Source organism: Hippopotamus amphibius, chromosome 5 (genome assembly GCF_030028045.1).
Source record: "Hippopotamus amphibius kiboko isolate mHipAmp2 chromosome 5, mHipAmp2.hap2, whole genome shotgun sequence".
NCBI classification, from domain to species: domain Eukaryota; kingdom Metazoa; phylum Chordata; class Mammalia; order Artiodactyla; family Hippopotamidae; genus Hippopotamus; species Hippopotamus amphibius.
The window spans coordinates 49,411,263-49,439,026 of record NC_080190.1 but is presented as its reverse complement, the minus strand read 5'-3'; the positions used below and the strand labels follow the sequence as shown (position 1 = coordinate 49,439,026).

The following is a 27,764-nucleotide window of genomic DNA, read 5'->3' as shown; positions in this document are numbered from 1 at the left end:
AATTTCTTCTTTTGTAAATGTCTCTTATTTGATTAAATAACAGTTGTAAAAAGATGTTTACATTATACATAATAGAGAAAAACTTGGGACCAGCTATTAATTCAAAAACAGTAGCTAAGTCCTAGTATATCACTCCAACCAATTTTATAGCTATTAAACATATTATTATGGGGATTCCCTTGGCAGTCCACTGGTTAAGACTCTGCTTCCCCCTGCAGGGGGTACAAGTTTGATCCCTGGTCAGGGAACTAAAGATCCCTCATGCCATGCAGTGTGGCCAAAAATAAATAAATAGATAGATAAACAGATAAATTAGTAAAATAAAAAGATCAAATTTATTTTTAAAAACATTATTATGAAGATCATTAGAAAGTATGAAAAACATAATTTATGGATAAATTAAATAAATACAATATTGGTAACTTTTGAATACACTTATATGAAACTTAGTATTCATGTGGGAAGACCTACAAAAATGAAAACATTTATTTGAAAGGCAAAATTATAGATGATTTTTTGTCTTTAAAATAATTGTAACATTAGTAAATTGATTTTGCCTTTTTAAGATGTGATATAAAATGAAAACACTATGTAGACCTTAGATTTCTCATGTGTGAAATCAAAGACAGATTAGGTATCTCTATGGTTATTCCGATTCTATACATTGAGAAACTTAAGGGAAAACTCATTAAAAATGATACATTTTGAACTAATATTCTTTTTTTTTAATTAATTAATTTATTTATTGGCTGTGTTGGGTCTTTGTTGCTGCACTCGGGCTTTCTCTAGTTGCGGTGAGCAGGGGCTACTCTTTGTTGTGGTGCATGGGCTCCTCATTGCTGCGGCTTCTCTTGTTGCATTTGGGCTTCAGTAGTTGTGGCTCATGGGCTCTGAAGCGCAGGCTCAATAGTTGTGGCGCACAGGCTTAGTTGCTCCGCGGTGTGTGGAATCTTCCTGGAGCAGGGATCTTCCTGCAGCAGGGATTGAACCTGTGTCCCCTGCATTGGCAGGTGGATTCTTAACCACTGCACCACCTAGGAAGCCCCTGAACTGATTTTCTTGAAAAGTAAAGTAACACAAACTTCAAGAAAAGATTATAAATGATGAAATTTTGAACTTCTTAGAAATATCAGCAGCAAGTACTGATCAGTTTTGTTAATCAACCTCTGATTTAATAACAATCCCCTTCCAAATTTAGTGATAACAACAACAACAAAAATCAGTAAGTGTATTTTTAAAAAGGTAAATGGTGGTGATTTCCTGCCGGGGTGGTCTCTTCACTCCGTTAAATTTCTGATCCAGATGACTCCATGAAATATATTCATTACTTAATCCTACCTGATTGAGTCTAACATGGCTACACACAACTTTTCACAGACGATTTCTTTCTTCCCTTGCTGAGCTATCTGCCACTTTTGCAAGCTGGAGTCATAAATCTTTCCAAACCAAAGATAATTCTCTAGAAAGTCACCCAGCTGATCTCTCACAGGTTTAAACATTGCTTCACAGTATCAGTTAGATAAAAGGAGACTGATTCTTCCTTTTAAAAACCAACTCTTCTTGTAGGTCATGATGTGGGTCCAATAGGATAGGTGGAGACTGAATGGAGTCGACTGTTTCCGAAGGTAGTGAAGCACTCTGTGGGATTGCCCTTTCAATTATTATCTGGTGAGTAATGCCTGAAAGCAGCAAACAGCCCCCTAAAGTTCAGGGATCCACACTGAATTCTGATGGTGAAAACTGGTCTATTGCTTCATTTGGAAAAATGGAGTTTTTTAATTCCTGCCTACTTTCTTTTCTCTCTGCTGTGCAAAAAAATGTAGCATTGTACAAGTTATCTCTAAAGTGATTTAAATATAGACTTCTGCTTTAAACCCAAGTTTACAAAACACGAGATGTAAAACATTTAATTTACTATTCTCTCCAAGTTGTGCTATCAATTTATGTAAAATTCCTTGTTGCTTATACTAAAATTCATAACTCTAATAGGTAAATATAACTAATATTAAATGATGAAATGCTTTAATTTAGAAGGCCCAAAGTTATTTGGATTAGTTTTCTAATTAAGTTGTTAATGACATTTAACAAAATAATTTACTGCTTTCTTCTTTTTCAATGAAAGAATTAGAAAAACAAATGTTTTTGAATATGATAGTGAATGAAAGAACAAACATTTACAAATGCCTTCCCATGTGCCAGGTCCTGAACTAGGTGCTTTCTCAATATCAGCCCATGTGTTGATGGGCTATTTTATACCTGTGGTATTTTCTTGTCTCATGGGAATTTAATAAATAGGTTGGGGAGAAAATCCTCAAGTTTCCTTGAAAAAGTATGTCAAACAGAAAAGGATATTGAGAAAAGCATTCAACTAGTACCTTGCTCACAGTACAGGATTATGCTTGAAAGAGAAGAGGTAACCCAGGCATGTATGCTTGTAGGAGATGTGTTAAATGCAGGGAAGCGTCTTAATGATTTAAGACTGAAACAGGTGAAAAGTGTAGAAAGACAGATCTAGCTATAGTAATATGTATAAATATATAAACATATGTGGGAGGAGTTACATTTTGAAAAAGGTAATCTGAACACAGGGGAAGCTGTATTCAAGTCCTGGCTTTGTCATTGCCTATCTGTGTGACCTGGGGCACGTTGTTCAACTTCCTGAGGCTCAGTTCACTGCCACTAAATTGGAGATAAGTACAGTATCTACACCTCCCTGGGTGGTTAGGATTAAATCAGACATCACACTTAAAGTGCTAAGTAGACTGCATAGCATATAGTAAGAAATTATTTAACATCAGCAATTGCTTTTACTATTGTTACTAGTACAATTTAAAAAAATTTCTACCTGCATTTGACTGAAATGAATTTTTCATGAAATATAAATTAGACTAATTGCATACTGACATTAAGTCATGGCAGGCTGAAAACAAATAGAGAACTGTATTACTATACATTAAAAATCAATCCATCTGCTTCATATGGTTTCATCTGTTCCACACTTGAATTGACACTGGACTTACTGGGCTTTATTTAGCACTTAAAAGAATATTTAGAAAATATCCATAAACCTGTTACATTTGAGTGATTTGAGATCATGTATTTATATATAAAAAGTTTATCTTAAAACGGTATTAGTAATATTAAGTTTATTTAATCATTGACTAATTCATTTAACAAATATTTTTGAGAAGTTCCCATAAGCAAGGCAGTGTGCTAGGCACTGACTGACTTGAATGAAATAAAACTTCTATTGCCAGATTTTTTGTGTGTGTGTTTTTCAATTTATTTATTATTTATTTATTTATTGGCTGTCTTAGGTCTTTGTTGCTGCATGCAAGCTTTCTCCAGTTTCGGCGAGCGGAGGCTACTCTTTATTGCAGTGCACGGGCTCCTCATTGCTGTGGCTTCTCTTGTTGCGGAGCACGGGTTCTAAGCACATGGGCTTCAGTAGTTGCAGCACATGGGCTCAACAGTTGTGGCTCATGGGCTTAGCTGCTCCGTGGCATGTGGGATCTTCCTGCAGCAGGGATCGAACTCGTGTCCCCTGCACTGGCAGGCGGATCCTTAACCACTGTGCCACCTAGGAAGCCCTACTGCCAGGTTTTTCAAACACTCATTCTTTTTCTATAAAGTGTGTCTCATAAGGACTCTACGTTGTACAAATAAATGTTTTTCAGTGTTGGTAATACTTACAACTAATTTAACCTATTCACATAGACCAAGGCTTCACATCTAAAATTTCTGGTGTCTCTGAGGATGGGAAACTGCAGGTTAGTGCTATCCAAGTAAATGTAGAAAACATCAATTAGCCATGGGGAATTAAAAAAGAGAAGATTTATTTATGTCCAGAGTTATCTTTTAAAAAGATCATATTTGGAGATAATTTCTGAAAGTGAATGACAGCTCCTACAGGAACGTATTTGTGGGAATATAAATGTTATCAGGAAAAAAAAAAGGAAGCTTTAAAAGTGTGTTAATGTACGATAATGGTTAAATACATTTCCTTTTCATATACTTCTCTCTAAACTTTTCATGTAGTTCTCTACCATAACAAAATACCATAGACTGAGTGACTTAAACAATAGACATTAATTTTCTCACAGTTTTGGAGACTATAAGTTCAAGATCAAGGTGTCAGCATGTTTGGTTTCTTTTGAGACCTCTCTCCTTGTCTTGCAGACAGTCACCTTCATGCTATGCCCTCATGTGGTTTTTATTCTGTGGGCATGCACCCCTGATTTTTTTTGTATGCCCCAATCTCCTCTTCTTATAAGGACTAGTTAGACTGGATTAGAGCCCTCCCTGGCATCTTTTTAACTTAATCATATCTGTATACATTCTAACCTACTGGGGTAAGGGCTTCAGGATGTGAACTGGCGTCGGGGATGGGGTAGGGGACGGGACGGACAATGACAACTCACACCTACTGCTTATATAAATGTCTCCTAGTATCAATGACCATGTGACAAATTCACATACACATCTGATGAAGAGCTAAATATACATCTTCTTATCCTACTTGATATGCTACGTAATACAAACATCATGTGCTTGAAGACAACTGCTTTAAGGCAAGAGTTTAGAACAGTGAAAGCAGGCTCACATTTAAAAGGTACCTAATATAATAAAAGATATTCCCCAGTAATATCAGGTAAAAGAGAAATTATAACTGTTGATATACCAAAGAACAGTCTTTTTGGATAGCTTTTCTAAGGAATTGCTTAAAAGAAAAATGGAATTTGTATGTAAGTTCAATTTTGGAAAATAGTGCATTTATTCTTTGAACTTCTTATGAGATTCCTTTGAGAACTTCCTTTGAAACATTAAAATAACCTAAGAAATTATATATTAAAAAATGTTCAACAGTAAATTAGATTCTCAAATACATTAGAATAAGATAATAAATGTAATTATACTTGAAATATCTACTAAGTTTTAAGTGTAGTAAAAGCCTTTCTGGATTATTTGGTTATTTTACTAACAATATGAAAGGCAAGATGGTTGAGCTGGGATAAGCAGGGCACCACAGGGAGGCCATTCCTCTGGAAAGACCCAGGGAAAAGATGTGAAGATGATACACTGAATGTCACACATGCCAATCCAAGGGAAGTCCCAATCCCCTTGCAATGGTACACCTAGTCTGCGGTCATTACCAAAAGTCTGCGTAGGGACTGGCACATGGGTAGTCATGCAAAACCACAAACCTCATTGTCTTTTTTTTTGTTTTTTTCATTGTCTTAATAACAAATTTCATGACCAAATCCTACTCATGGAAGTTAAACAAAGGTTTTCAGAAGTGGGTCAGTCTTCTTGGCTGTGAGAGTAATTTGAGGAACCAAAAAAAAATAACAACTGTTTAGGTAAAGCCCTATCTATCAGAAAATAGACTTAGAATGCTATTGTATGACAATTTATTTGTTATGGTTAACAGTAGTAATAATTTGAACTAACAATAAGTCTGGTTCATTTTTATATTTCTGTAACAATAAAAAAAAAGAAAATGATTATAGGAGGCAAAACTAAGCAGCATAGAAAACCACATTCCATCATAAATATGTCAAATTACCAAATAAATAATTTACATGTCAATCTTACCTGTACTAGAACAATAGTGACTTGACTTTCATGGGTTTATCTGTTTTAATCCTGACAGCATACCTTGTAGAGAAAATGTCATTGGGCAGGTCTGAAAAAAACTTTCACAGTTCACTCACATCTATATGGTTTTACAATGATAATGTTCCAAAGCAGCTAAATGTACTTGATGAGATAAATGCATGTGAGGGCTTAATATCAAGCAACAGCCTATCTGGCATCAGTAATCAAACAATTACAAAATGGAAAGTACATCCTGTACAAGCTGACAGACCCATTAAATCAGGAGAGCTGTGGGCAGACGGACTGACACTGCAAGAATTACCAGAAAGCATTAATTTCAGCATTAATAAAATGGCAGTAAATAGATGACAGCTGCCAGATAAACTAAGAAACGAGGTTACTGGCCTTGTTAAGCTCACGTCTGATTTTCTCAGGCACAAACTGGTCGAGGTGGCGTCTGAAGTGAAGGGCGTCGATGGCGACGATTTCAGAGCCGCGCCGCTGCCAGTCATCCCTGGGGCAGGACAGACGGGCGAGGAAGGGGAATGGGGAGAGGCACTCACAAAATAAAACCTCCACAGGCTCAGGTTTCTGAGACTTTGGCAGGGTTACCACATTACAAACAAACAAATCAGTGGTTATATATCTCGGCCAATCAGGAGGGTATGGAAAACACCACTTTATTTTTAAATCCCAAGGCATACATGTTGTGGACTGCCAGGCATTAAGCAGTACAATGAAAAAACAGAACATATTGTAAACAGATACATCATTAACAATGAGTCCTCGAGGTTAAAAGATTTTGGGGGCAAACAAAAGGAATTTAGTTCTTTGTTTTCCTCCAATACTAAAGACATGGCGTTTGTATCTCAACAAGAACTCATTCCACCTTTGTTCTAAAAGAACTGTTCTAAGTCACTGAGTTTGCAACATCACCATTTATTGTCCAAGAACTAATCCCAAGAAGTCAAGTGCTGTAAAAAATGTGTAATAATTCAGTACAAAATTCTACCTACTCTGCTCAATTGCTGACTGGGCAAAACTATTTTTAAAAAGGCAAACAAATCAAAGCAGACGATAACAATTTGCCTATGGAGATAGGAAAAACTGGATGATGGTGATTTTGGAAATGTGAAATTCCAAATATTTCACCTCTTCATAAACATGCAAATACTGATATGCCAGTCAACTTTTCACACTGAAGAATAGCAACAGAAGCCTTCGTGTTAGTCTGTAAATAATTATCAAGAATTAAACATCCACATACACAACTGTTGCAACCATATATTTTAACCAAAACAAAGGGAAAGAGACTAGAGACTGGACTTGAGATATTACAAAGAATAAGGTTGTATGGCCACATGGGCAATAGCTGATTCTTTTGGCCACGATGGCTCTTTTGCATTGAAACACACATACATATGCCACAAACATACTTTCTGTAAAAATTTACCTCTGGTAAACCAACTTAGTGGGGAAGTAAAAATGCCAAAGTGTAAAAATATATTTCAATAAGAAATAGGAGACTGCAACAGCAAAGTTTACCATAGGTTCTGCTATCAACTATTTTGTGGCATTAGGCAAACTGTCCCAACATAGGTTTCCTAATCTCACAAAAAAGTTAAGGATAACTAAATAAGCTGTTTAAAGGCCTTAAGCTCTAATTAGAATCCATTCTAAATAAGTTTGACCTTGGAAGTTAACCTCCAATGGCTGCTTACAACTAGCAGCTGACACACCCATAGAGAGCTGTCCTTTCTTGTTCTTGGTTTAGACATTTGGCTTTTATTTTTCTGTTCTTCCCTTTGGTATATGGAGATGGTGATACTGTTTTAACTACTAATGAGCCTGTACTACTGAATTTAAAAAGTAAATTATATTTATGGAAAAAGAGTAGATGGGAGACAGACTGTACCAGGGTCAAGCCCACGTTCCTCAGCTTTTGGCCATGTGATACTGAAGTCAGAAATGAACTCACCTTTCACTCCTATCTTCATGGCTCCGGGCCCAACGGTATGTTTCAGCATAGCCTGTGTATTCACTGTACTGTTCAGTACCTGAAACAAATAATCTGCCACTATTATTTTTCAGAAAAAAATTTCTTAAGAACTGTACCTTCTAAAGGGTCTCTGTTAAGGAACAAACAAATAAAAAACCCCACTGGTCTTAATGACTTGTTATTACTTCCCATAAAGAAAAAAAATGATGCCTCCAAAAGCCACCACAATGTTTATCATATAATGAATGAATGTCCCAATCAACACAGAAAAAATGCAGTCTGTCATATTCATTTTTTTCTTTCATAAGGAGTACATAAAGATTGTGTCTTATAAAAGCCCACTCTTCAATGTTGTAATCTGATGGTAGTATTTAATTTGTATTGTTGAAAAAATAAATTTTACATAAAAACATTCCCTAGAAGTGTCAATAAAATTAAATTCAGGATTTGCCTATCAACAGGCAAGGTATATCAAAGGGCTTTGTAAAATCAGGATACTATGCATAAGAAGACAGGGAGGGAAAAAAGCATAATTAACATTCATCTGATGAGAAGATGAACCAAGCTTGGCACATAATATAGATTTATAATTCATGGGGCCTGGACATATCAAAAGGGATGGTGTCAAAAGTGTTCTACTATTTAACAAAATAAGCTCATTCCACTTCCTATGGTCAACTCAATAGAAGAATCAACAAAATAGTAAAATTAAAAGCTGAAAACCTTGAGTAATATAATACTTTTCACATATAAAACAGAAGAAAAAAGAGAAACAAGACAACATTGAGAACTAAGATTAATGATATATTTTTCAATAGTAAATACTACAGTACTACACAATCTGCAGTTGGTTGAATCCACAGATGTGGTCCCCATATATGAAGGAAATGTGTATTCGAAGGGCTTACTGTAAATTATATGTGCATATAAGTTACATGTGGATTTTATGGTACTACTTTTCTCTTCAAAAGATACACTTCAGTGGGATTCCTACCAAAATGAATAAACTGAATCTAGTTATGAGGAAACACTGAGGAAACTCCTAAAAAGAGATATTCTACTACCAAGTAACTGGCTTATATGTTTTAAAAACATCAAGGTGAACAAACACAGGGTTGAGAAACTGTCCCAGTTTAAAGAATACATAACAAGAGTATTCAAGGTTTGATCCTGGATTGGACTGTAGACTGTGGGGGTGGGGGGGAGGGGAGCTACAAAAGATACAGTTAGGATAATCGATAAAATTAGAATATTGACTAGGCATTAGCTAATAGTATTTTATCAATGTCAAATTTCCTAATTTTGATAACTGTGCTATGCTGATGTAAGAGAATGTCCTAGTTCTTAGGAAATATACAATAAAATATTTGGGGTAAAAGGTCAGAATGTCTCCAGTATACTCCTAGTTCAGGAAAAGAAAATAGAGAAAGAATGATGTAGCAGATGGGGCAGAAATGTAAACTGGTGAATCTGGGTGAAAATTATACAGAAATTCCTTGTATTTTTCTTGGAACTTTTCTGTAAATCTGAAAATTTTCATATATATACAAATATAAACACAGATATACAATATAAGCAAATATTAAATAAAGCTGTGAAAAATACTATTCTATTTTTACAAATGATTAAAATTTTCCATAATAAAAACTTAAAATATTTCAACTCAATACTAGAGTTTCTAGTCTATTACTCAGCACACTGTTTCTTAAAAATAATTTTTTAGGGCTTCCCTGGTGGCACAGTGGTTAAAAATCCGCCTGCCAATGCAGGGGACACAGGAAGATCCTGGTCCGGGAAGATCCCATATGCCACCGAGCAACTAAGCCCATGTGCCGCAACTACTGAGCCTGTGCTCTAGAGCCCAGGAGCCACAACTACTGAGCCCATGCACTGCAACTACTGGAGCCCGTGCACCTAGAGCCCACGCTCTCCAACGAGAAGCCACCACAATGAAAAGCCTATGCACCGCAATGAGGAGTAGCCCCCGCTCTCCACAACTACAGAAAGTCCATGCACAGCAACGAAGACCCAGTGCAACCAATAAATAAATAAATAAATAAATTTTTAAAAATAATTTTTCAAAAATTTAAAATAATTTATAGTTTAATTCCTATAAATTCATCTAGTATTTGTGTAAGATAGTCAGCTACAAATAAAGGAAATAACTACAAAATTAATGTTGTTTCTTTTGTCAGGCTTCCTTGACACTGTAGGTAGAGTTGGTTGTTCCTTCTCTGTGCTCTGCAGTACTCTGCATACAGCATCAGTACAGCACTTAACATATTAAATTGCAATCTGCAAATCAATTATATTCTACACAGTATCAATGAACAGTCAAAAACTGAATTTTTAAAACTACATTTCCAATAACAAAAAATATGAAATACTCAGAGATAAGTCTGAGAAAATATAAAAGTATACAATAAAAAGTATATGACTGAGAGAAATTAAATAAGACCTAAATAAACATAAAAATATCTCATTCATGTGTCAAAGACTAAATATTGTTAAGAAGTCAAGCCTTCCCCCATACAGATGGCCAATAGGCACATGAAAAGATGCTCAACATCGCTATTTATAAGAGAAATGCAAATCAAAACTACAATGAGGTACCACCTCAAAACAGTCAGAATGGCCATTATTAAAAAGTCTACAAATAAAAAATGCTGGAGAGGGTGTGGAAAAAAGGGAACCCTCTAACACTGCTGGTGGGAATGTAAATTGGTGCAGCCACTATGGAAAACAGTATGGAGGTTCCTCAAAAAACTAAAAATAGAGTTGCAATATGATCCAGCAGTCCCACTCCTGGGCATATACCCAGACAAAACTATAATTCAAAAAGATATATGCATCCCTATGTTCACTACAGCAATATTTACAACAGCCAAGACATGGAAACACCTAAATGTCCACTGACAGATGAATGGATAAAGATGTGGTATATATATACAATGGTATATTAGCCATCAAAAACAATGATATAATGCCATTCACAGCAACATGGTTGGACCTAGAGATTATAATACTAAGCAAAGTAAGTCAGAGAAAGACAAATACTATATGATATCGCATATATAGAATCAAAAAAATGACACAAATGAACATATTTACAAAACAGAAACAGACTCTATGGAGAACAGACTGTGGTTGCCAAGGGGAAGGGGGGTGGGTAGGAGAGGGAAGGAACGGGAGTTTAGTATTAGCAGAGGCAAACTATTATATATTATCCTACTGTATAGCACAAGGAACTATATTCAATATCTTGTGACAAACCATCATGAAAAATAATACATGTGGGCTTCCTAGGTGGCGCAGTGGTTGGGAATTTGCCTTCCAATGTAGAAGACATGAGTTCAATCCCTGCTCCAGGAAGATCCCACATGCCGCGGAGCAACTGAGCCCGTGCGCAAAAAAAAAAACCAAACCAAAACAAAACAAAACACATGTGTGTATGTGTATAATTGAGTCACTTTGCTGTACAGAAGAAATTAACACAACACTGTAAATCAACTATACTTCAATAAAATTTTTTTAAAATGTTGTCTTCCCAAATTCATCTATAGATTCAAAACAATCTTAATTAAAATTCTAGCAAGCTTTTTTGTAGATATTGACAAACTCATTCTAAAATTCAACAAACAACTCTGAAGAACAAAGTTGGAGGGCTCACACTGCCTCATTTCAAGAATTATTACAAAGCTACAGTAATCAAACCAGAAAGAACCAAAACAAACAAACAAACCCCCCCAAAAATCCAAATTAATAAACTGGACTTCAAAATTAGAAACTTCTGTTTTTCAAAAATCATTGTCAAGGTAATGAAAGGACATACTTCATATAGTTGATAAAAGACTTATCTAAAACATATAAAGCACTTCCAAACTCAAGAATAAAAAAACAAACAACCCAATTAAAACATAGGCAAAAAGATGGCTTCATGTGTGTAGCCATATGTCAAAACTTACCTAATTATACACTTTAAATATATACAGTTTGTTGTATGTCAATTATACCTCAATAATCTGACTCCTTCACTAGACTGACAGCTTCTCAAGGGTAGGGATTACATATTATTAACGTTTGTGCCTACATTAGCATCTTGTAATGCAAGAATATAGAAGCAGTTGAGTAAGTACTTGCTGCATAAACATAATTAACAAGCAAAACAGGAAGAACATTGAGGTTAAAATAATGAGTTCAGAAATACTTAATCTGGACTATATTATGTAATTGACATATTAAAATATTCATTTACAAAGACAATGTGGCATGGTAAAAAAAAAACAGCACCACACTGAGATTAAGAGATATGAGGAAGTGAATTCCTAAGTACACCAAATCCCACTGGACTTCATTTCAACATCTAAAAATGAGGTTTGTCAATAATTCTTATATTGTTTACCTCATAGAATAGCTTGGAAAACCAAGTAAGATGAGTTTAAAATCCTTCAGTACCATACACCAGTTGGTAATGATGTCATCAGACTTAATTTTGTAGGGGAGCAGAGAAACCAGTATGACTGTTTATGTGGGGTTTAAAAGAAACCCGGCCTACTGGCTCGACTGGGAATAAAGGCAGCCAAGAAGAGTCTTGTTCTTTTGTTTTTCGCCCTGCAGTGGAGCAGCCTCATTTCCCCTGTTTATTATTATTAACAATAATAATAACAATAATAACGCCTACTCGGATCTCTTAATTATGAAAATAAACACCTGTCTTTTGAAAAGTGGTTGGAAAATATAAGATATCGATGATCAATTTCTATTTCAAATTAGGATGGTTTCTGTCTTCTTTCCTAAGACAAACAAGGTTAGGTTTATTTCCTTCAGGCTTAGGAAATCAAAAATGCACATACAGACGCTTTTGCTCTAAACAAATTAAATCCTGAGTTTTCTAAGTAAACATCTTTCAAAATTATGTTGTTTGTTCTGAAAAACAAATACCTTTAGCTTGCTTTAAATTTAAATTTACTGATAAACTTTTCTGAAAATGGAAAGGTAAACAGTGATAACAGCAAAGAAGAGACAGAAGACAATGACCTTTGTGATCGTTCTCTCTAGGGATATAGCCTTAAACCTTCATGCTCAAAGACAAACCTTTGCCTAAGTTAAAAACTTTTAAGGAACCCATTTAAATCTTTTCAAGAGCTCATTACAACTGTATGAGTTCTTAGATTTAGTAGTAAGAAAAATTCTTATTTTCTTTTACTAGTAATGAAAGTTTATGATGAACACAGCAAAAAAAAATTGGAGATTAAAGAAATTCTACTTACTAATGGGTTATGCCCTTAGAAAGAAGATTTATACAAAAATCATCTCTCCCACTTTTATTAATATCATTAAAACAGTGGTGATTATGCAGCAGAAAGAACACACTTGCCTTTCATTCTCATGATTAATAAAAATTAAGAAAAGCCAAACTCCAACTTTATTTGGGTCTTTCCCAATAAGCTGGTATCATTTAGTAAGCACTGGGCTGTTTCTGTAGTGATGGGCACCTCTAGTGTTGTTACTCTATGACAAGTACCAGTACTATAAGCAATGGTGTCCACTTTTGTCCTTTCTATCAGTTCTGCTGACACTCACAAAAGATATAAGGACCTGTGGTGTTTGGGACGATTTGATTTACTAGAGGGTAGGTTTTATATTAAATGTATCAACATTCTGCTCAGTAAGTTTCATGTCTAGGCATCTGCTTTATGTTCTCACCACACAGAAACAACAAAACAATCTTTCAGCACCACAGTAACACCTTTTAGTACTGAAGCTATTTACTGTATGTTGTTGAGGAACACAAGAGAATGCTGTTGAGGAACACGAGAGGGGAGTTTTAATTCTTTCCCTCAATCTACACTTACTGAAAGATTTTAACTCATGACTGCTCCAGGGAGGATCACAGCAAGTAGAGAGATAACACTGTCTGGATAAAAGTATTTGCCTGTTTGCATGACCTGTTCCATATTCATTTAAAAGTCTGATATCAACCAGATGCCCCACAATGATGATAAATTTAATTTATTTCCAATTTCTCAAACTCTTCTACAGATTCAGGCAGCACAGTCACAGCCATTAGCTCACTGAGCCTGGATGAATCATTGAAGGAATGGAATTGATCAGGCAGATAGATTGCAGTGCATGGTTAAGAGTCTCCTAAGAAGGGAGATGGCAGAAATCCAACATCAAATAGATGATGAAATGGCCATTTCCATTAAGGGAACATCACATCACAGATATTAATTAGGAGGCACTATAATAGAGTTAAGTGGATATGGGGGAAAATGCTGAGTTAAAAGTCACCCCGGGTGTCCTTAGCCTGAGGTAATTACAGATGTGAAGGTGAGTCACGGATCTGCAACTTTCCATCTATTTTACAATGGCTGCAGGTAAGTTAAAGACCAGATATAACTACAGAGTGATGATGCTTTTTTAGATTGGGGACAAACTATCCTTAAAAAAGAAAAAAAGTCTAATGTTTTCCTTTTACTATTCCCAAGGAAATTACATCCTTTATTTACAGAAACGTTAATGGGAGATGACAAGAGACTACTTCCCTAGTATAACAGAAGTGAAGCAAATGAAACAAATTAGCTTTTGGTAGAATGCAAATTAGCCGCATTCTACCAACTTTTTTATTTCAAGAATGTAAATTCATTTTTAAAAATTGATGGGATATTTTGTTCTGAGTCTTCAGTTCAAATCTAGCTTAACTGCTAAAAATTAAAAATCTTTTAAAGTATTATTTGATATACCCAAATGCGGAGACAGTCACATTCCAGAACTTCAGTGCTCTCTAAAACAGTCTGTGATCAATATCTAAAGTATTCATTTCCCCAACAATGGATTTATCACAGTTTAATTTTTTTGTTCTGCAATTCCTTACACTCTTTTCCCCCCTAACAACTTCTAACTGCATCCTTCTTATCTACATACATAATAAACAACAAACGCAGATAGATGGCCAATATATGAGTTGAGACAAAGCTGAGAATTTCAGTATAGTTTGGATCACAACTTCAGAATTCTGGAAGAAATTCTTTAGATTATTAACTTCAAATACCTGCAGTTCTATCAAAGAAGAAATTCCTATCATGAAGTTCTACATAAACTCAGTCAACAAGTTTTATTTTTTACCTTATCTCACCAAAATAGCAGATCACAAGGATATTATAAGAAATAATATAGGATTATCTAAAAGATGTGGAATAACTTGTTGAAAGCCCTTCTACTCACAAGTACACATCAGCAAAAACAATGGAGTAAAAACCTCAGAGAATTCTTTCCTCAATAAAAATAATAAGGGACTTCCATAGTGGTACAGTGGTTAAGAATCTGCCTGCCAATGCAGGGCACAAAGGTTCGAGCCCTGGTCTGGGAATATCCCACATGCCAAGGAGCAGCTAAGCCCATGTGCCACAACTACTGAGCCTGTGCTCTAGAGCCCACAAGCCACAACTACTGAGCCCACAGGCCACAACTACTGAAGCCCACGCACCTAGAGCCTGTGCTCCACAACAAGAGAAGCCACTGCAATGCGAAGTCTGCACACCACAATGAAGAGTAGCCCCTACTCCCCGCAACTAGAGACAGCACGCACATAGCAATGAAGATCCAATGCAGCCGAAAAATAAAAATAAATGAATATATAAATAAATTAAAAAATAATAATAATAATAAAAACACTGGCAAAACTGTGAGAATTATCTTTTTCTGAACTGTGGGAATTAACCACAGGCTTGCAGAAGTCTGAGGAGTGTTTATTAAAGAAAAATTGGTTGAATATTGGTAAACACAGTGAGTTGTGTGGTGTTTTAACTTGCCCTATTCCTATTCCACTTTCCCAAGCTCAGCAGTAGCCTAAAAAACCAACAGCCTGTAATCACAGTGAAAACCAGCAGCCTGGTCACCACAAAAAGGGGCAGAGGAGGGCTCCTTCAAAGCCCCATTCTCAGAGAACTATAACAATTTGACCTATCTGTTGGTTTCCTGGAAGACCTCACTCACAAGGCTGTCTTTATTTAACCAGACTTGGACTTTGTCCAGTGTGAAAAGTCTAATTCCCAGGGGTGTTTCTTGAAAACAATTATAGTCAATTATTTAACAGTGTAGCTGCCCAAGGCATTAGATTATAGTTGGGGTAAATAGGCTAACCAAAAAACTTCAAAGGAAAAGCTGAGGAATGAGAAGTCCTTAAGGGAGTTGGAAAAGTTCTAAATATCCTTAGGAATCTAGAGGTCTACACACATGCCTATGGCTGTACACAGGCTCAAGAAAGACCTGAGAAGGTCCTAACCACTGGCCTCACTCTGATCTTGAGGCTCTATGGAAGGAGGAAGGAAACGTCAACTGCCTGGTGGAGTGCTGAAGGTGAGCCCCAACATATACATAGAGCCCTTCGGCAAAGATTGAGTGACTTACTGGTTTCAGGCATTTAAGCAAATCTCTGTCCAATCATTAGTTAACTACTATTCTAACCAAGCAGTGACTTTAGTGACTACACTTGAAAAAGAATACAAACTTCACAGAATTAGATTAGGAGAGTCACTAAACAAACAGCAACAAAAACAAACTCTGGGGAAAGGAGAAAATCTGACTTCAAGAGTTACCACATTTAAAATGTCCAGTTTTCAACAAAAAAATTGAGACATGCAAAGAAACGAGAAAGTAGGGTCCATACTTAGGGGGAGAAAAGTACTCATTAGCAACTGTTCCTGAGGAGCCCAGATGTTGGAGTTACTAAACAGAAATTTTAGGTCAGCTGTTTTACATACACTAAAAAAAAACTAAAGGAAATTATGTCTAAAGAACTAAATGACAATATGAGAATACTGCCTCACAAACAGAGACTCTCAATTGAGATAAAAATTATTTTTAGAAAGAATCAAATAGAAATTCTATAGTTGAAAAGTATAATAACTGGAATAAAAATTTCATTGAAGGGATTAAAAAGCTGACTAGAGCAGACAGAAGCAAGAATCAGTGAACTTGAATATAGGTCAATTGAAATTATACAGTCTGAGAAACAAAAAAAATGAAGGAAAACGAACAGAGCTGCGGAGACCAATGGGACATCATTAAATGTACCAATATACACATAACAGGAGTCCCAGAAGGAGAGAAGAGAAAGGGACAGAAAGAATACTTGAAGAAATAATTGCCAAAAATTTACCAAATTTACCTAAACATTCAAGACAGTCAATGAACCCAAATAGGATAAAGTTAAAGAGATCCACACCTACACACATCATAAACAGTTGAAAGACAAAGAGGGAACCTGAAAGCAAAACATAAGGGACAAAATTTAGATACTCTCCTGAAGGCTACAAGTGTATCTGAGGCAAACAGTGTGGTCTCAAAGTCTTAGTTCTGTCATATACCTCTTTGGAGATAAATTAGTTGATTTAAACATTTGATAAAACTAATAGGGGATGATTTTCATCTCATTGTAATCTTTGAGAATAACTACCAACCAAATTCTCCTACACTTAATCTGTTAGTCTCCTACACTAATCTCAAAGTGGTAATAGGTTCAAAGAGGAAATAAAAAATCCTCTTTTGCAGAAAGAAGAAGCATCAGCAATTGATAGCTGATTATGGCTTTTAATATGAGAACATTCTTTTAGGTACCTGAGTAAAAGGCTTAACTTCCCTACAGTGGCTGATTAAGAGTTTAAGAGTTATGAATTAATCATCAGTTTTTTGGGTGGCTTATACACAAAATACTGTGACACAGGATACTGCAATCTAAAGAAACTTAAAAAAAAATGTAAATCTTGATAACAGGCCTAAAGTATAAATTTGACTATGTTTCCCTCTCTCTTCCTCCCATATTAACTTAAATCAAAGAGAGGCACTAAGATAATCACACTTCTCCTCTTAGGATAAGAAATCAGAATAAACATAAGACTACTGATTATTTCCCTTCTATAAAGCTCACTGTTGTACTGACTCTCTCCAAATACTGTAACTGTTTTTCTATACTTATATAGTGTGTTTATACTGAAGTACAACAAATTACTTTGGAAATAAAATGGACAAAAAATAATAGGATGCATGCACAAAGACATATCACTATCTCCTTTTTAAGAAAACCATATCATAAAATTTCAAACTGGAGAGTAGCTGAATCATTTTTACCCTTGTTTCTCAGATAAAGATACCAAGAAAGAGAAAGTGGGGATAAAATGTCTTACTCAAGATCATGAAAACAAAACTGTAACAATTTTTAAGAAAAACAGGTATAAATTAATGAATTAAAATATTGGGACTAATGCTCACAGTAGAGAAAAACTACATCTGAGTGGCCTCTAGTCTTCATGATAGATAGTCAGATGGGGAACCCTACCCCATTGTCCAGACTTCTCAAAACTAACCTGTGATGATAAGACATTCATTGTGATCCAGCACCTCAGTGAAGAGCCGTGAAACAATCAACTCAGGGTTGATTAAAAAGCGGATTTCTTCTTGCACAAGTCCTGCACTGGTTACACCACCTCCAACAAAACGGTTTGCAAAATCCACCTGTTTGGGAAAATATGGCATGTTAAATGATGATTTAAAATACCGACATGTATGATAAAGAAATATACTCCTTCTAAGCTCTGATCTTCCTTTCCTTTCCCATATAAACCAATCCCAAATTAGTAATCTACCCAGGGAGAATAGATTGTGGTTGACTGCACTCTTTCCACCTCACTGCAGTTAACATCTCTGAATATTTCTTTGGATTCCAAAAATCTTAGAATGAACCTGTAAAATAGAGCTTTTAGGCCAAAGCCTCAATGTAATTGTATGGACTCTTGTTTATAAACCTTACTTGTGTTCCAAGGGCCACAGATCAAGGGAGGTTTTTATCTGGAAAGGTTTCAACATCATTTCTCCACCATTCACTACTCAATTTCCATTTATGTACTTCATATGACTTTAATATAATTATACAGGCATACCTCATTTTATTGCAGCTTGCTTTACTGCACTTCACAGATACTGCATTTTTTACAAATTGAGTGTTTATGGCAACCCTGCAGCAAGCAAGGCTGTTGGTGCCATTTTTCCAACAGCATTTGCTCACTTTGTGTCTCTGTGTCATATTTTGGTAATTCTTGCAATATTTCAAACCCCCCACCAGCAAAAAGATTATGACTTGAAGGCTTAGGTGATGGTTGGCATTTTTTTTGCAATAAAGTACTTTTTAATTAAGGCATGTACATTTTCTTAGACATAATGCTATTGGACACTTAAAAGACTACAGGACGGTGTAAACATAACTTTTATATGCATTGGGAAACCAAAAAATTCATGTGGCTCACTTTATTGCAATGGTCTGGAACCGAACCCATGATATCTCCAAAGTACATAACCTGTATCTTTCTTATATAATATGGCAATCAAACACTTGTCCTTAAAGACTTGAAAAGTTTAGTAATTAACCTTTTTTGGGTAACTTTTCTCTTTTGTGAAAGAATAAAGAGATGAAAATTTCTTCCTTCTAAATTCAATCACAAACCCCAAACTGCATGAACAGTACAAACTTTCTTTTTTTTAATACACCTAAGGGGGCAGGGAACGAGGACAAAAGATCTAGTTTAACAACAAAGACTCAATTAATTAATATTTCCAATTTAGTTTAAAACTATAAGTAAGTTTTCTATGGAGTACTATGATGGGATCCCCAAGCTCCTATTGATAAAGGTTTGTTACACAATCCTCAAGAGAAAGCAAACTCAACTTGCCAGGATTACTTGTTCGTCTTAAACTTACTCTGCACGCCAATGTGTCCAACAATCTGCTAGGTTCTATGGGGCAATATGTTAGAAATAGTTTCTGACTCTGCCTTATTCTATTTGAGGAGTTAGATTACACACATACACACAACTTGTGTACACACACAGTCATATACAACCGCCCCCCCCGAATTTAGTAAGTAATGTAAGAGAGGCTTCTATACTGTATAGGAAAAACATAATCCTGTGTCTCTTCTTTATTCTCACACTCCTACCACACTCACAACACTTCTGACACCAGATGTGTGGATTTTCCGTACATCAAGCAATTTGGCAACACCAGCTGCGTGTCCTACAAAACCAGTTCAATTCTGACGCTATCTACCTGCAGTTAGTGAAAGATCCCACAGGCTAAGGATTCAGTCCTACAAGACTGCCCCAGTTCAAATGCCAATCTCAAGTTCCAGGTTGTCACCTGTACTTCTGGTTGACCGGTTATAAGTTGGGGCTCCCATGACCCCTCCCGAGGTTTGATGATTTGCTAGAATAGCTCATAAAATTAAGGGTAACATTTACTTACATTTGCTGATTTATAAAAAAGGATATAATAAAGGATACAGATGAACAGCCAGATGTAGAGATACACAGGGCAAGGTATGTAGGAAGGGGCAGAGAGCTTCCACGCCCTTTCCAGGCAAGTTATCTCCCAGCACCACCACACGTTCACCAACCCCAAAGCTCTCTAAATCCTGTACTTCTGAAAATTTTATGGAAGCTTCATCACATTTGCATGACCAATCATTAACTGAGTCTCCAGTCCCTCTCCCCCTTTCCCAAAAGATGTGAGGTGGGGTGGAAAGTTCCAAACTTCTAATTATGGCTTAGTCTTTCTGGCGACCAGTCCTCATCCTTAAGCTACCCAGGAGCCCACCAAGAGTTGCATCATTAGAACAAAAGACATGCCTACCACCTAAGATATTCCAAGCCACTTAGGAGCTTTGAGTTAGGAAATGGGGTCAAAGACCAAATACTAAAACAAAAGATGCTTCTAGTGCTCTTACCACTCAGGAGATTACAAGGGTTTTAGGAGCTCTGTGCCAAGAACAGGGTGTAGAGACTTAAATATATATATATTTCCTATTATTTCACATATACTTTCAGACTATTGTCAAGTATGAGATTTCTTAAAACTTGTGTTCTCTAAAGCAATTAAATGAAATGGTAATGTGAAGCCTATTTTACAAAAAGGTAAAACAGGAATATAAATGCTTTGACATGTAAAAATATATGTGAAAAGAGAGAAATTAATAGAAGATAAAGTAGTCTTAGTTCACTACAGAAGAACTTAGAAAATACTGAAAAATATGCCTGGACAAGTTCTTGAAATGAGTTACCATAGTGAATCACATATATTTGGGTCTGTATTCTGGTATAATAAATCAGCAGCAAAACTACAGCTTATATAGAAAAATAATTTTGGTTAAACTAGTCCACTAATTAGAAAGTTACCTACGACATATGAGGTCTTTATACATTGGGTGATTTATAGCTTAAATTGTTCAGTTAAACAAATATTGATGAAATATTATGCTGTGAACCATGGAATACAAAGATGAATAAGACATGGTTCCTGGTTTTATAGCATTTACAGTCTAGATGGGAGTTAGGCACATTAAGTGGAATGATAAGATGATTATTAAAGAACCTCTTAGGATGTATTTGATACTTCCCAAATAATACAATTAACTAAAATTGGAGCATGGGGAGGATAAGGGGGCATTACAAAAAGATGTGACACTCAACTGAGATTTTGCTGACCTTCAGGCTGAGGGAATAGCTGTACAAGGACATAGGAAAAACCAATGTAAAGAGCCGTATGAGGAGAGTGGTAAGCAGATTCCTCACGCCTGTCTGCGACGTACAGTATGTAGAGAGTTAAAGTTAGTAATGAGCTGGTCTGGGGTCCAAGAAATTTTTACTTACTTCTGAAGATTCTGGGAAAGATTCTAAGAAGAAAAGTAATAACTGTATCTGTGTTTTGGGAAGATAATTCAGGCTAGAGTTTAAAGAATGAACTGGAAAAGTAAAAGCAGAAAGGCTGGTTAGGTAAATACTGAATAGTTTAGACAAGCACTACTAGAGCCTCAAACAGGTCAGTGGGGGAAAAAGTGAGACCTAGCAAAGAAATAAATGGACAGCTCTTGAAAACTGAGAGACTGGCTAAGTATCATGGTATTCAGGACACAAACGAGAAACATAGAAGCTCTGAGATCAGCTAAACTTAATTGCTACTGGGACAAGATACATAACTAAATTTAAAAGATAAGCTCTGTCCAATCTGTGTACTACTTGGAAATGATAAATGAAATACAGTCAATGTGCATGCTATTGTTCATTCTTTGAATAAAAGGCCAATATTTATTACTTAAAAGGCATGCACAGAAACAAATACACTAAACTCAATATGCTTCTGAAAATAGGGGTCTTTCAGAAAATCAAAGTTTCTACTACTTAAAAAAGTTTTTAATAAAAGGCTCTCTATTGTAGGTGAGAAACCGGTTCCAATACATGAAAACAAGCATATGAGTGCTTCTTTATTTTTAGCCATTTTCCAACTCACTTTACCTTAAAACTACTTGTTCAGCTTACTCAGTTTCTGAATTACAACTTGATGAAAAGAGAGAAATGATAACACTCCTTAGAGAGGTTTTGTTGTTGTTGCCATTCAGCATAATGTAATTTATATGCTACACAAGGAGCTTTGGAGCACTGCAATACAATATTCCCTGATCTCCTGGGGATACATGGCATGGGTAGGGAGAAAAATAAATAGAAGCCTTTATGGTATTCTTTTAATCTACTAAGGTTTCACATTTCATCTATAACACATTCCAGGGAAGTGGGGAGAATCTCAACCTTGAATGTTGTTGACTAATTCCTTGCTGAATTGTATTGTAATGAAAGGTCAGCATTCCTGTGGTGCTAACTAGCAGTAGCTTTGTTTATTTCATGTGTATTAAGCCTCCCTCAGTTAATCCAAGATGTTAATGTAAGAAAGAACCTTGTCAAGATGGAAATGTGGGGGAAAAAGTGATAGTCATTCAAAACAAATGTTAGTCTTATTTCAAAATTACTGTTTTAAATAGAAGAAAAGGGACTTATTAAATACAAATTTTTTTAAAATTTAAGTACAGCACAAATATTAATTCAGTTATCCTAAGTATTTTTGGCTATGATCTTAATCACTGGGAGAAGGTGATTTAAAACAAAACATGGTTTGCCTCTTTGAAAATTTTAAATATAAATATGTCTAGATAAAAGGCCATTCTAAAAAGAATGCAGGCACTGAAGCATACATATATAATAACTAGCCAAATTCAAATCAGCCTAGTCATTTTATAATAAAAATTAAGTTATACAAACAAATATCCATTATCAGGCAACTGCTTTATTTAACTTCTGACCCTATATAAGCATCTAATAAGGATCTAAGAAGAAAAATCAGCTAGTCTCAGTATAAATGAGATAATGTACAAGTTTCTTTCAAAGAAAATTAGGATTACAATGCTCTTCTAAATAAAATAAGAACACAAAACACTAACATTTCACCTCTGATTAGTGATTTTTAAAAAAGGATCACTATAAAGCAAAAGGAAAGCACATGTTCAGGTTAGGTGTTACAACAATTTAAAGCTAGTTACACAGAGTGTTTTATTTGTTGACTCCTTTTTCCAAAAACAATTTTTTTTTACGTAATGGCAACAACACAGATTAATAACAAAGACTGAGAGATGGACAAAATTACCTGCTCTAAAACAGGGAAGAGACAGCAAGTGTATTTGGCTCACATGCCTAAAACTATTACATATGGGAGAGAGGACTTTCTTATCAATCAGTTTTAGATGTCTGTCTCATAGCCCTAAACAAGGTTGGTGGCAGAAAAACATCTCAAGCTGGTCATTATTTAGGGCAGAGCAAGAGCCTTTAAAGAAAAAGAACAAAACTGCCTGGTGACAGCTTGTCAAGACCATACCCTGGGAACTTCCTCCACTTTCAATCTACAATCTATGTCTGAACCTAGAGGCCTGATGTTGTCCAGATCTTGGGATTTTCTGTCAAAGGTTTTTTAAAGAGGCACACGTAAGAAACAGAGAACGTCCATTGGCAGATAATAGTATTACCAAGGCTGTCAAGATGATCTGTTTGGTGTTTTTCTCCCTTTCTGCTATTATGCGTCTTTGCATTAAATCAGCTCAGAAGATAAATAAACAGCTTTTCAAATTTTCTTTGCTGTCAGAAGCTTGATAAGAGACAGTCACCCCCCTACCCCCCGCAATGCCCCCCACTGCTGTAATTCACCTACCTGTAGCATGCCTTGACCATTTCCTTCTATGGTACCTTCATAAGTGACATGCAATCTAGTCAGGAGTTTTTCACATCTACGATTTAAAAAGATATTTCCTTATTTATTTTTTTAATGGTATTTCACTATAGAAAAGTTTGAAAATACAGATTAACTATTGAAACTATTCCAAATCTCAAAAGTCAGAAACAGATGCTTACTCTTAAGATTCTTGGGATAGTCTCCCCAAAATTTTCTTATTCAAATATATAAATATACATATTTAAATTAAAATGGGATAACATACTGTTTTGAAAATTGTTTTGCCCCTACAAAATATCAGTTTCTCCTCTTTTTTTTAAATATTTATTTTTTATACAATTTTTAAAGGTTACTTTCCATTCACAGTTATTACAAAATATGGGCTATATTCCCCATGTTGTACAATACATCCTTGAGCCTATCTAACATCCAACAGTTTGTATCGCCCGCTCCCCCACCCCCACCAGTACCCACTAGTTTGTTCTCTATATCTGTGAGTCTGCTTCTTTTTTGTTATATCCAGTAGTTTGTTGTACTTTTTTAGATTCCACATATAAGGGATATCACACAATATTTGTCTTTCTTTGTCTGACTTATTTCACTTAGCATAATGCCCTCCAAGTTCATCCATGTTGCTGCAAATGGCAAAATTTTGTTCTTTTTTATGGCTGAGTAGTATTCCATTGTATGTACATACCACATCTTCTTTACCTATTCATCTGTTGATGGACACTCACGTTGCTTCCATATCTTGGCAACTATAAATAATGCTGCTAAGAACACTGGGGTATATGTATCTCATGTACCTTTTCAAATTAGTTTTTTTTTTTTTTTTCCAGATATATGTCCAGGAGTGGAATTACTGGGCCATATGGTAGTTCTATTTTTAGTTTTTTGAGAAACATCCATACTGCTTTCCATAGTGGCTGCACCAGTTTAAGTTTCTCCTCTTTAAAAGTTGAAAAACTTCTCAAAATATTTTTAAAAATTAAGATCTACAAAATTTTATTATTATGCTAGAGTTGGCAACCTAAGGAAAAACATAGAAAAGTCTGACAAAAAATTATATGTGATTCTCAGAGGGGCTCTATTTTCACCAGTTCAGAAACAGTGTGTGGGGGGGTGGGGTGGGGGGTGTCTTGATGAAAATACATGCTACAGAAATCCTGATCTATGGTATTTTTATATTAATAACATTGATAGAAAAGTCTAGTACCTGTAAGTCACAATTATTTTCTTTCCTGTTCATAAACCATGGTCACTGAGGTGTTTATGGGTTCAGATAAACTACCCCCAAATTTGACACCTTGGCATATTGAATATTTTAAGCTGAAGAAGTTTGAGAAAATGGCAGAAGCAGAAAGGTCACTCTGACTTCCTCCCCCCTCACCCTTCTTACCTGAACCAGGCCATAAAACCCTTATATGAGGGACCCTACCTACACCTGGAGGAAAAAAGCATTCTTATCTCTGAGGACAAAGAGATGCCAAGAAGAATTCTAGCAACCAGACCTTGCTATCTCCCCCAGTTTACCACAATCCCTCATACTCTTTTACACATCATATGCCTCTATGTCTACTATTCATCAAACCTAGCATAAAAGTACACAGATCTGTTTCTTTGGGTATTCATTTCCTCATAAAGGCTGCTGTGTCATGTAAAACTTATATAAAATAAATTTGTATGCTTTTCTCCTATTAATCTGTCTTTCTCAGTTTAATTTTCATACCCAGCCAGGGACCCTAAGAGGTCTGAGGAAAAACTTTATCCTGCCCTACAGTGTTTACCTGCTTAAATCATATAAAAAACAAATTACTTTTTATTAGTAGCAGTTGAGGATGACATTTTTCCTTAGATTTTTTTCCTGCTGATTACTTACTGAATAAAAATAAATTATAATAGAATGCAAGAGAATGTAACAGAGTGGCATAACTTATACAGAGTGGCATAAAATTTTTGGAGGGAGGGGAATTATATATTTTTTAAAACAATTATATTTAAAAACAAAACAAAACAATTTAGCTGGGAAGCACTATTTATTTATTGGGATTTGCTTTCATCCTGGTATCAATGAGTCCATGTACATTTCTGGTAAAGCTCCAGTCCAACAGACTGATAGTCTTAAACTCAGAAGGTGATTCAGCACACATTCTGTTCTAAAAGCTTCATTTGTATTAACTCATTTAATCTTCACAATATCCCTATTATTATCTCCTCTTACAGATGGGAAAATAAAGCACAAAAAAAGCATTTAAGTAACCTGCCCAAGAGTAGTAAATGAAGCAACAAAGACTGGAACCCAGAAAGCCTAAGGTAATGGTTCAAGCTCTTAACCAGTAAGCTATACTTTTAGAAAAATTACTTTCCAAGTCTCTTGGAGAAAGTACCATAAGTTTGATTTTTTTTAACTTCCCTTTTTTGGGGGATCCTACTTTCCTAGCTATTTTATTCCAAGACCACCTGTGAGGATACTATTGAAAAGACAAAGCATGATCCAGGATTCTCATCTGTTGTCAACTATTCTCTGTGACTGTAGTTGTCACCTTATACTACAATTCTCAATAAAATTATGACATTGCTAGGAACTTTTTTTTCAAAATAAGCATCCTCCAACTTCCTAATAGGTTTCCTCTTCTGGCCCCAGCAAATTCTTCATATCACTGCTCTAGGAATCAAAGACAGATTATTCTGGTTCTCTGTGATTAACTAAGCCTGGCTAAGGTATTTACTGATAGTCACGGGGTTAACTAGAGAGCCAGAAACTTGCAACTCAGAAAAGCCTCTAACTTCCTTGCACCCATTTAGTCCCTTACTCTTGGGAATACCAACAGTCCTCATCTCTTCTTCATCCTCTCTAAGTGAATGCATGTTTCTGGTTCTGTGGAATCTGGGAGATGGATTTTCATTACATTCTGCAACTCACTTAAGAAGCAGCTAAAACAAAAAAGAGATCAATGAAATAAAAAAAAAAGTTTAAAAAGGATCAAGTTAACTTCTGCCTACCTATGTTAAAGGGAATATCTTGATCTTATTTAAGGGGCAAAATTATCTTACTGACACAGCAGCCTTGCCAATCTCTGCATTTTGACCTATCCCTTCTCTCCCAGATGGTGTACAAATAGGTGTCCTTTCACATTAGTGCCAAACAAATGCCAGATGCAGAGTAGAGATCCTGAGCTGAATTAAAAACAATCCCTCTGAATAATCTATAAAATCTACACCAAAGCAACATGAACAAAACATCTGTGTTCCTATTACAGACTAATACAAGAGCTAAGAAAAGCAACCTTCTGTACTCTAGTCTGAGCAAATAACATAGCAGATTGTTACTTTTATTCTAGGCACCGTATTTTAAGAGGGACCAATGGCCTAGGGTATGTCAAAAGCACAGTTAAAGGGTTTATAATCCACATTATATGTGAAACAGAAGAAATGAGTAGCTTAGTATGTAACTGTGTGCATTGTTAGAGGTGGGGGTAGGTCAAGAAAGCATTAAGATACATGAAGGAGGGTCAAATGCTAAAGAAAATTAGTTTCATTTATTGTCGCTCCAGAAGGAAGAATCAGGAATGGGATTTGGCAGAGTGGGGAGATTTTTGGAAGACAGACTTTTTAGTGAATGAAAGTATTAGACAATAACAAGTAGCCAACAATGGGATAGACTGCAGTAAAACAGTGGATTTCCCATCACTGGGGCTGTCTAGGCTCCATCTGTTATAGATATTACAGAGTTGATTATTTTTAGTAGGCAGCTGGACTGGATGATTTCCTGGGATCCCTTTCATCTCTAATATGCCAGGATTCCAAAATGCTGTAATATTTCCCTTCCTTTCTGACTCAATTTTGTTCTTGTTTTTGTCTTTCTTTCGGTTGCTTAATCTTTTATCCACTTCCCTCTGCTAATAATCCTCTCAGCGATGCAGTCAGCCTCCTAAAGTAAGTCTGTTTTTCTTTCACCTCACAAATAAACAACTTTGATGGATGAAAACATAGGAAAGCCATCTAAGCATATGTGCCTTCTAAAGTTAATTCCTTTAAGAGTGAGTGCCTTTCATCGCTAATGCAA

At 35.6% G+C, this 27,764-nt stretch overlaps 1 protein-coding gene across 6 annotated transcripts in view; it reads right to left on the bottom strand.

The window, feature by feature from the left end:
• The window catches only part of PARG (poly(ADP-ribose) glycohydrolase), a 124,404-nt gene that overhangs the window by 17,960 nt on the left and 78,680 nt on the right, over positions 1-27,764 (bottom strand). For 4 of the 6 annotated variants that reach the window (XM_057736417.1, XM_057736420.1, XM_057736418.1 and 1 more), the window contains 4 exons: positions 23,678-23,753; positions 17,965-18,112; positions 7,577-7,655; positions 6,004-6,112 (listed from right to left, as the gene is read on the bottom strand). In XM_057736417.1, coding sequence (XP_057592400.1) covers positions 6,004-6,112; positions 7,577-7,655; positions 17,965-18,112; positions 23,678-23,753 — 412 coding nt within the window. Of the gene's footprint in view, positions 1-5,595; positions 6,113-7,576; positions 7,656-17,964; positions 18,113-23,677; positions 23,754-27,764 lie in introns of all 6 variants that reach the window. The other 2 variants (XR_009053916.1, XR_009053917.1) reach the window with 1 other exon arrangement.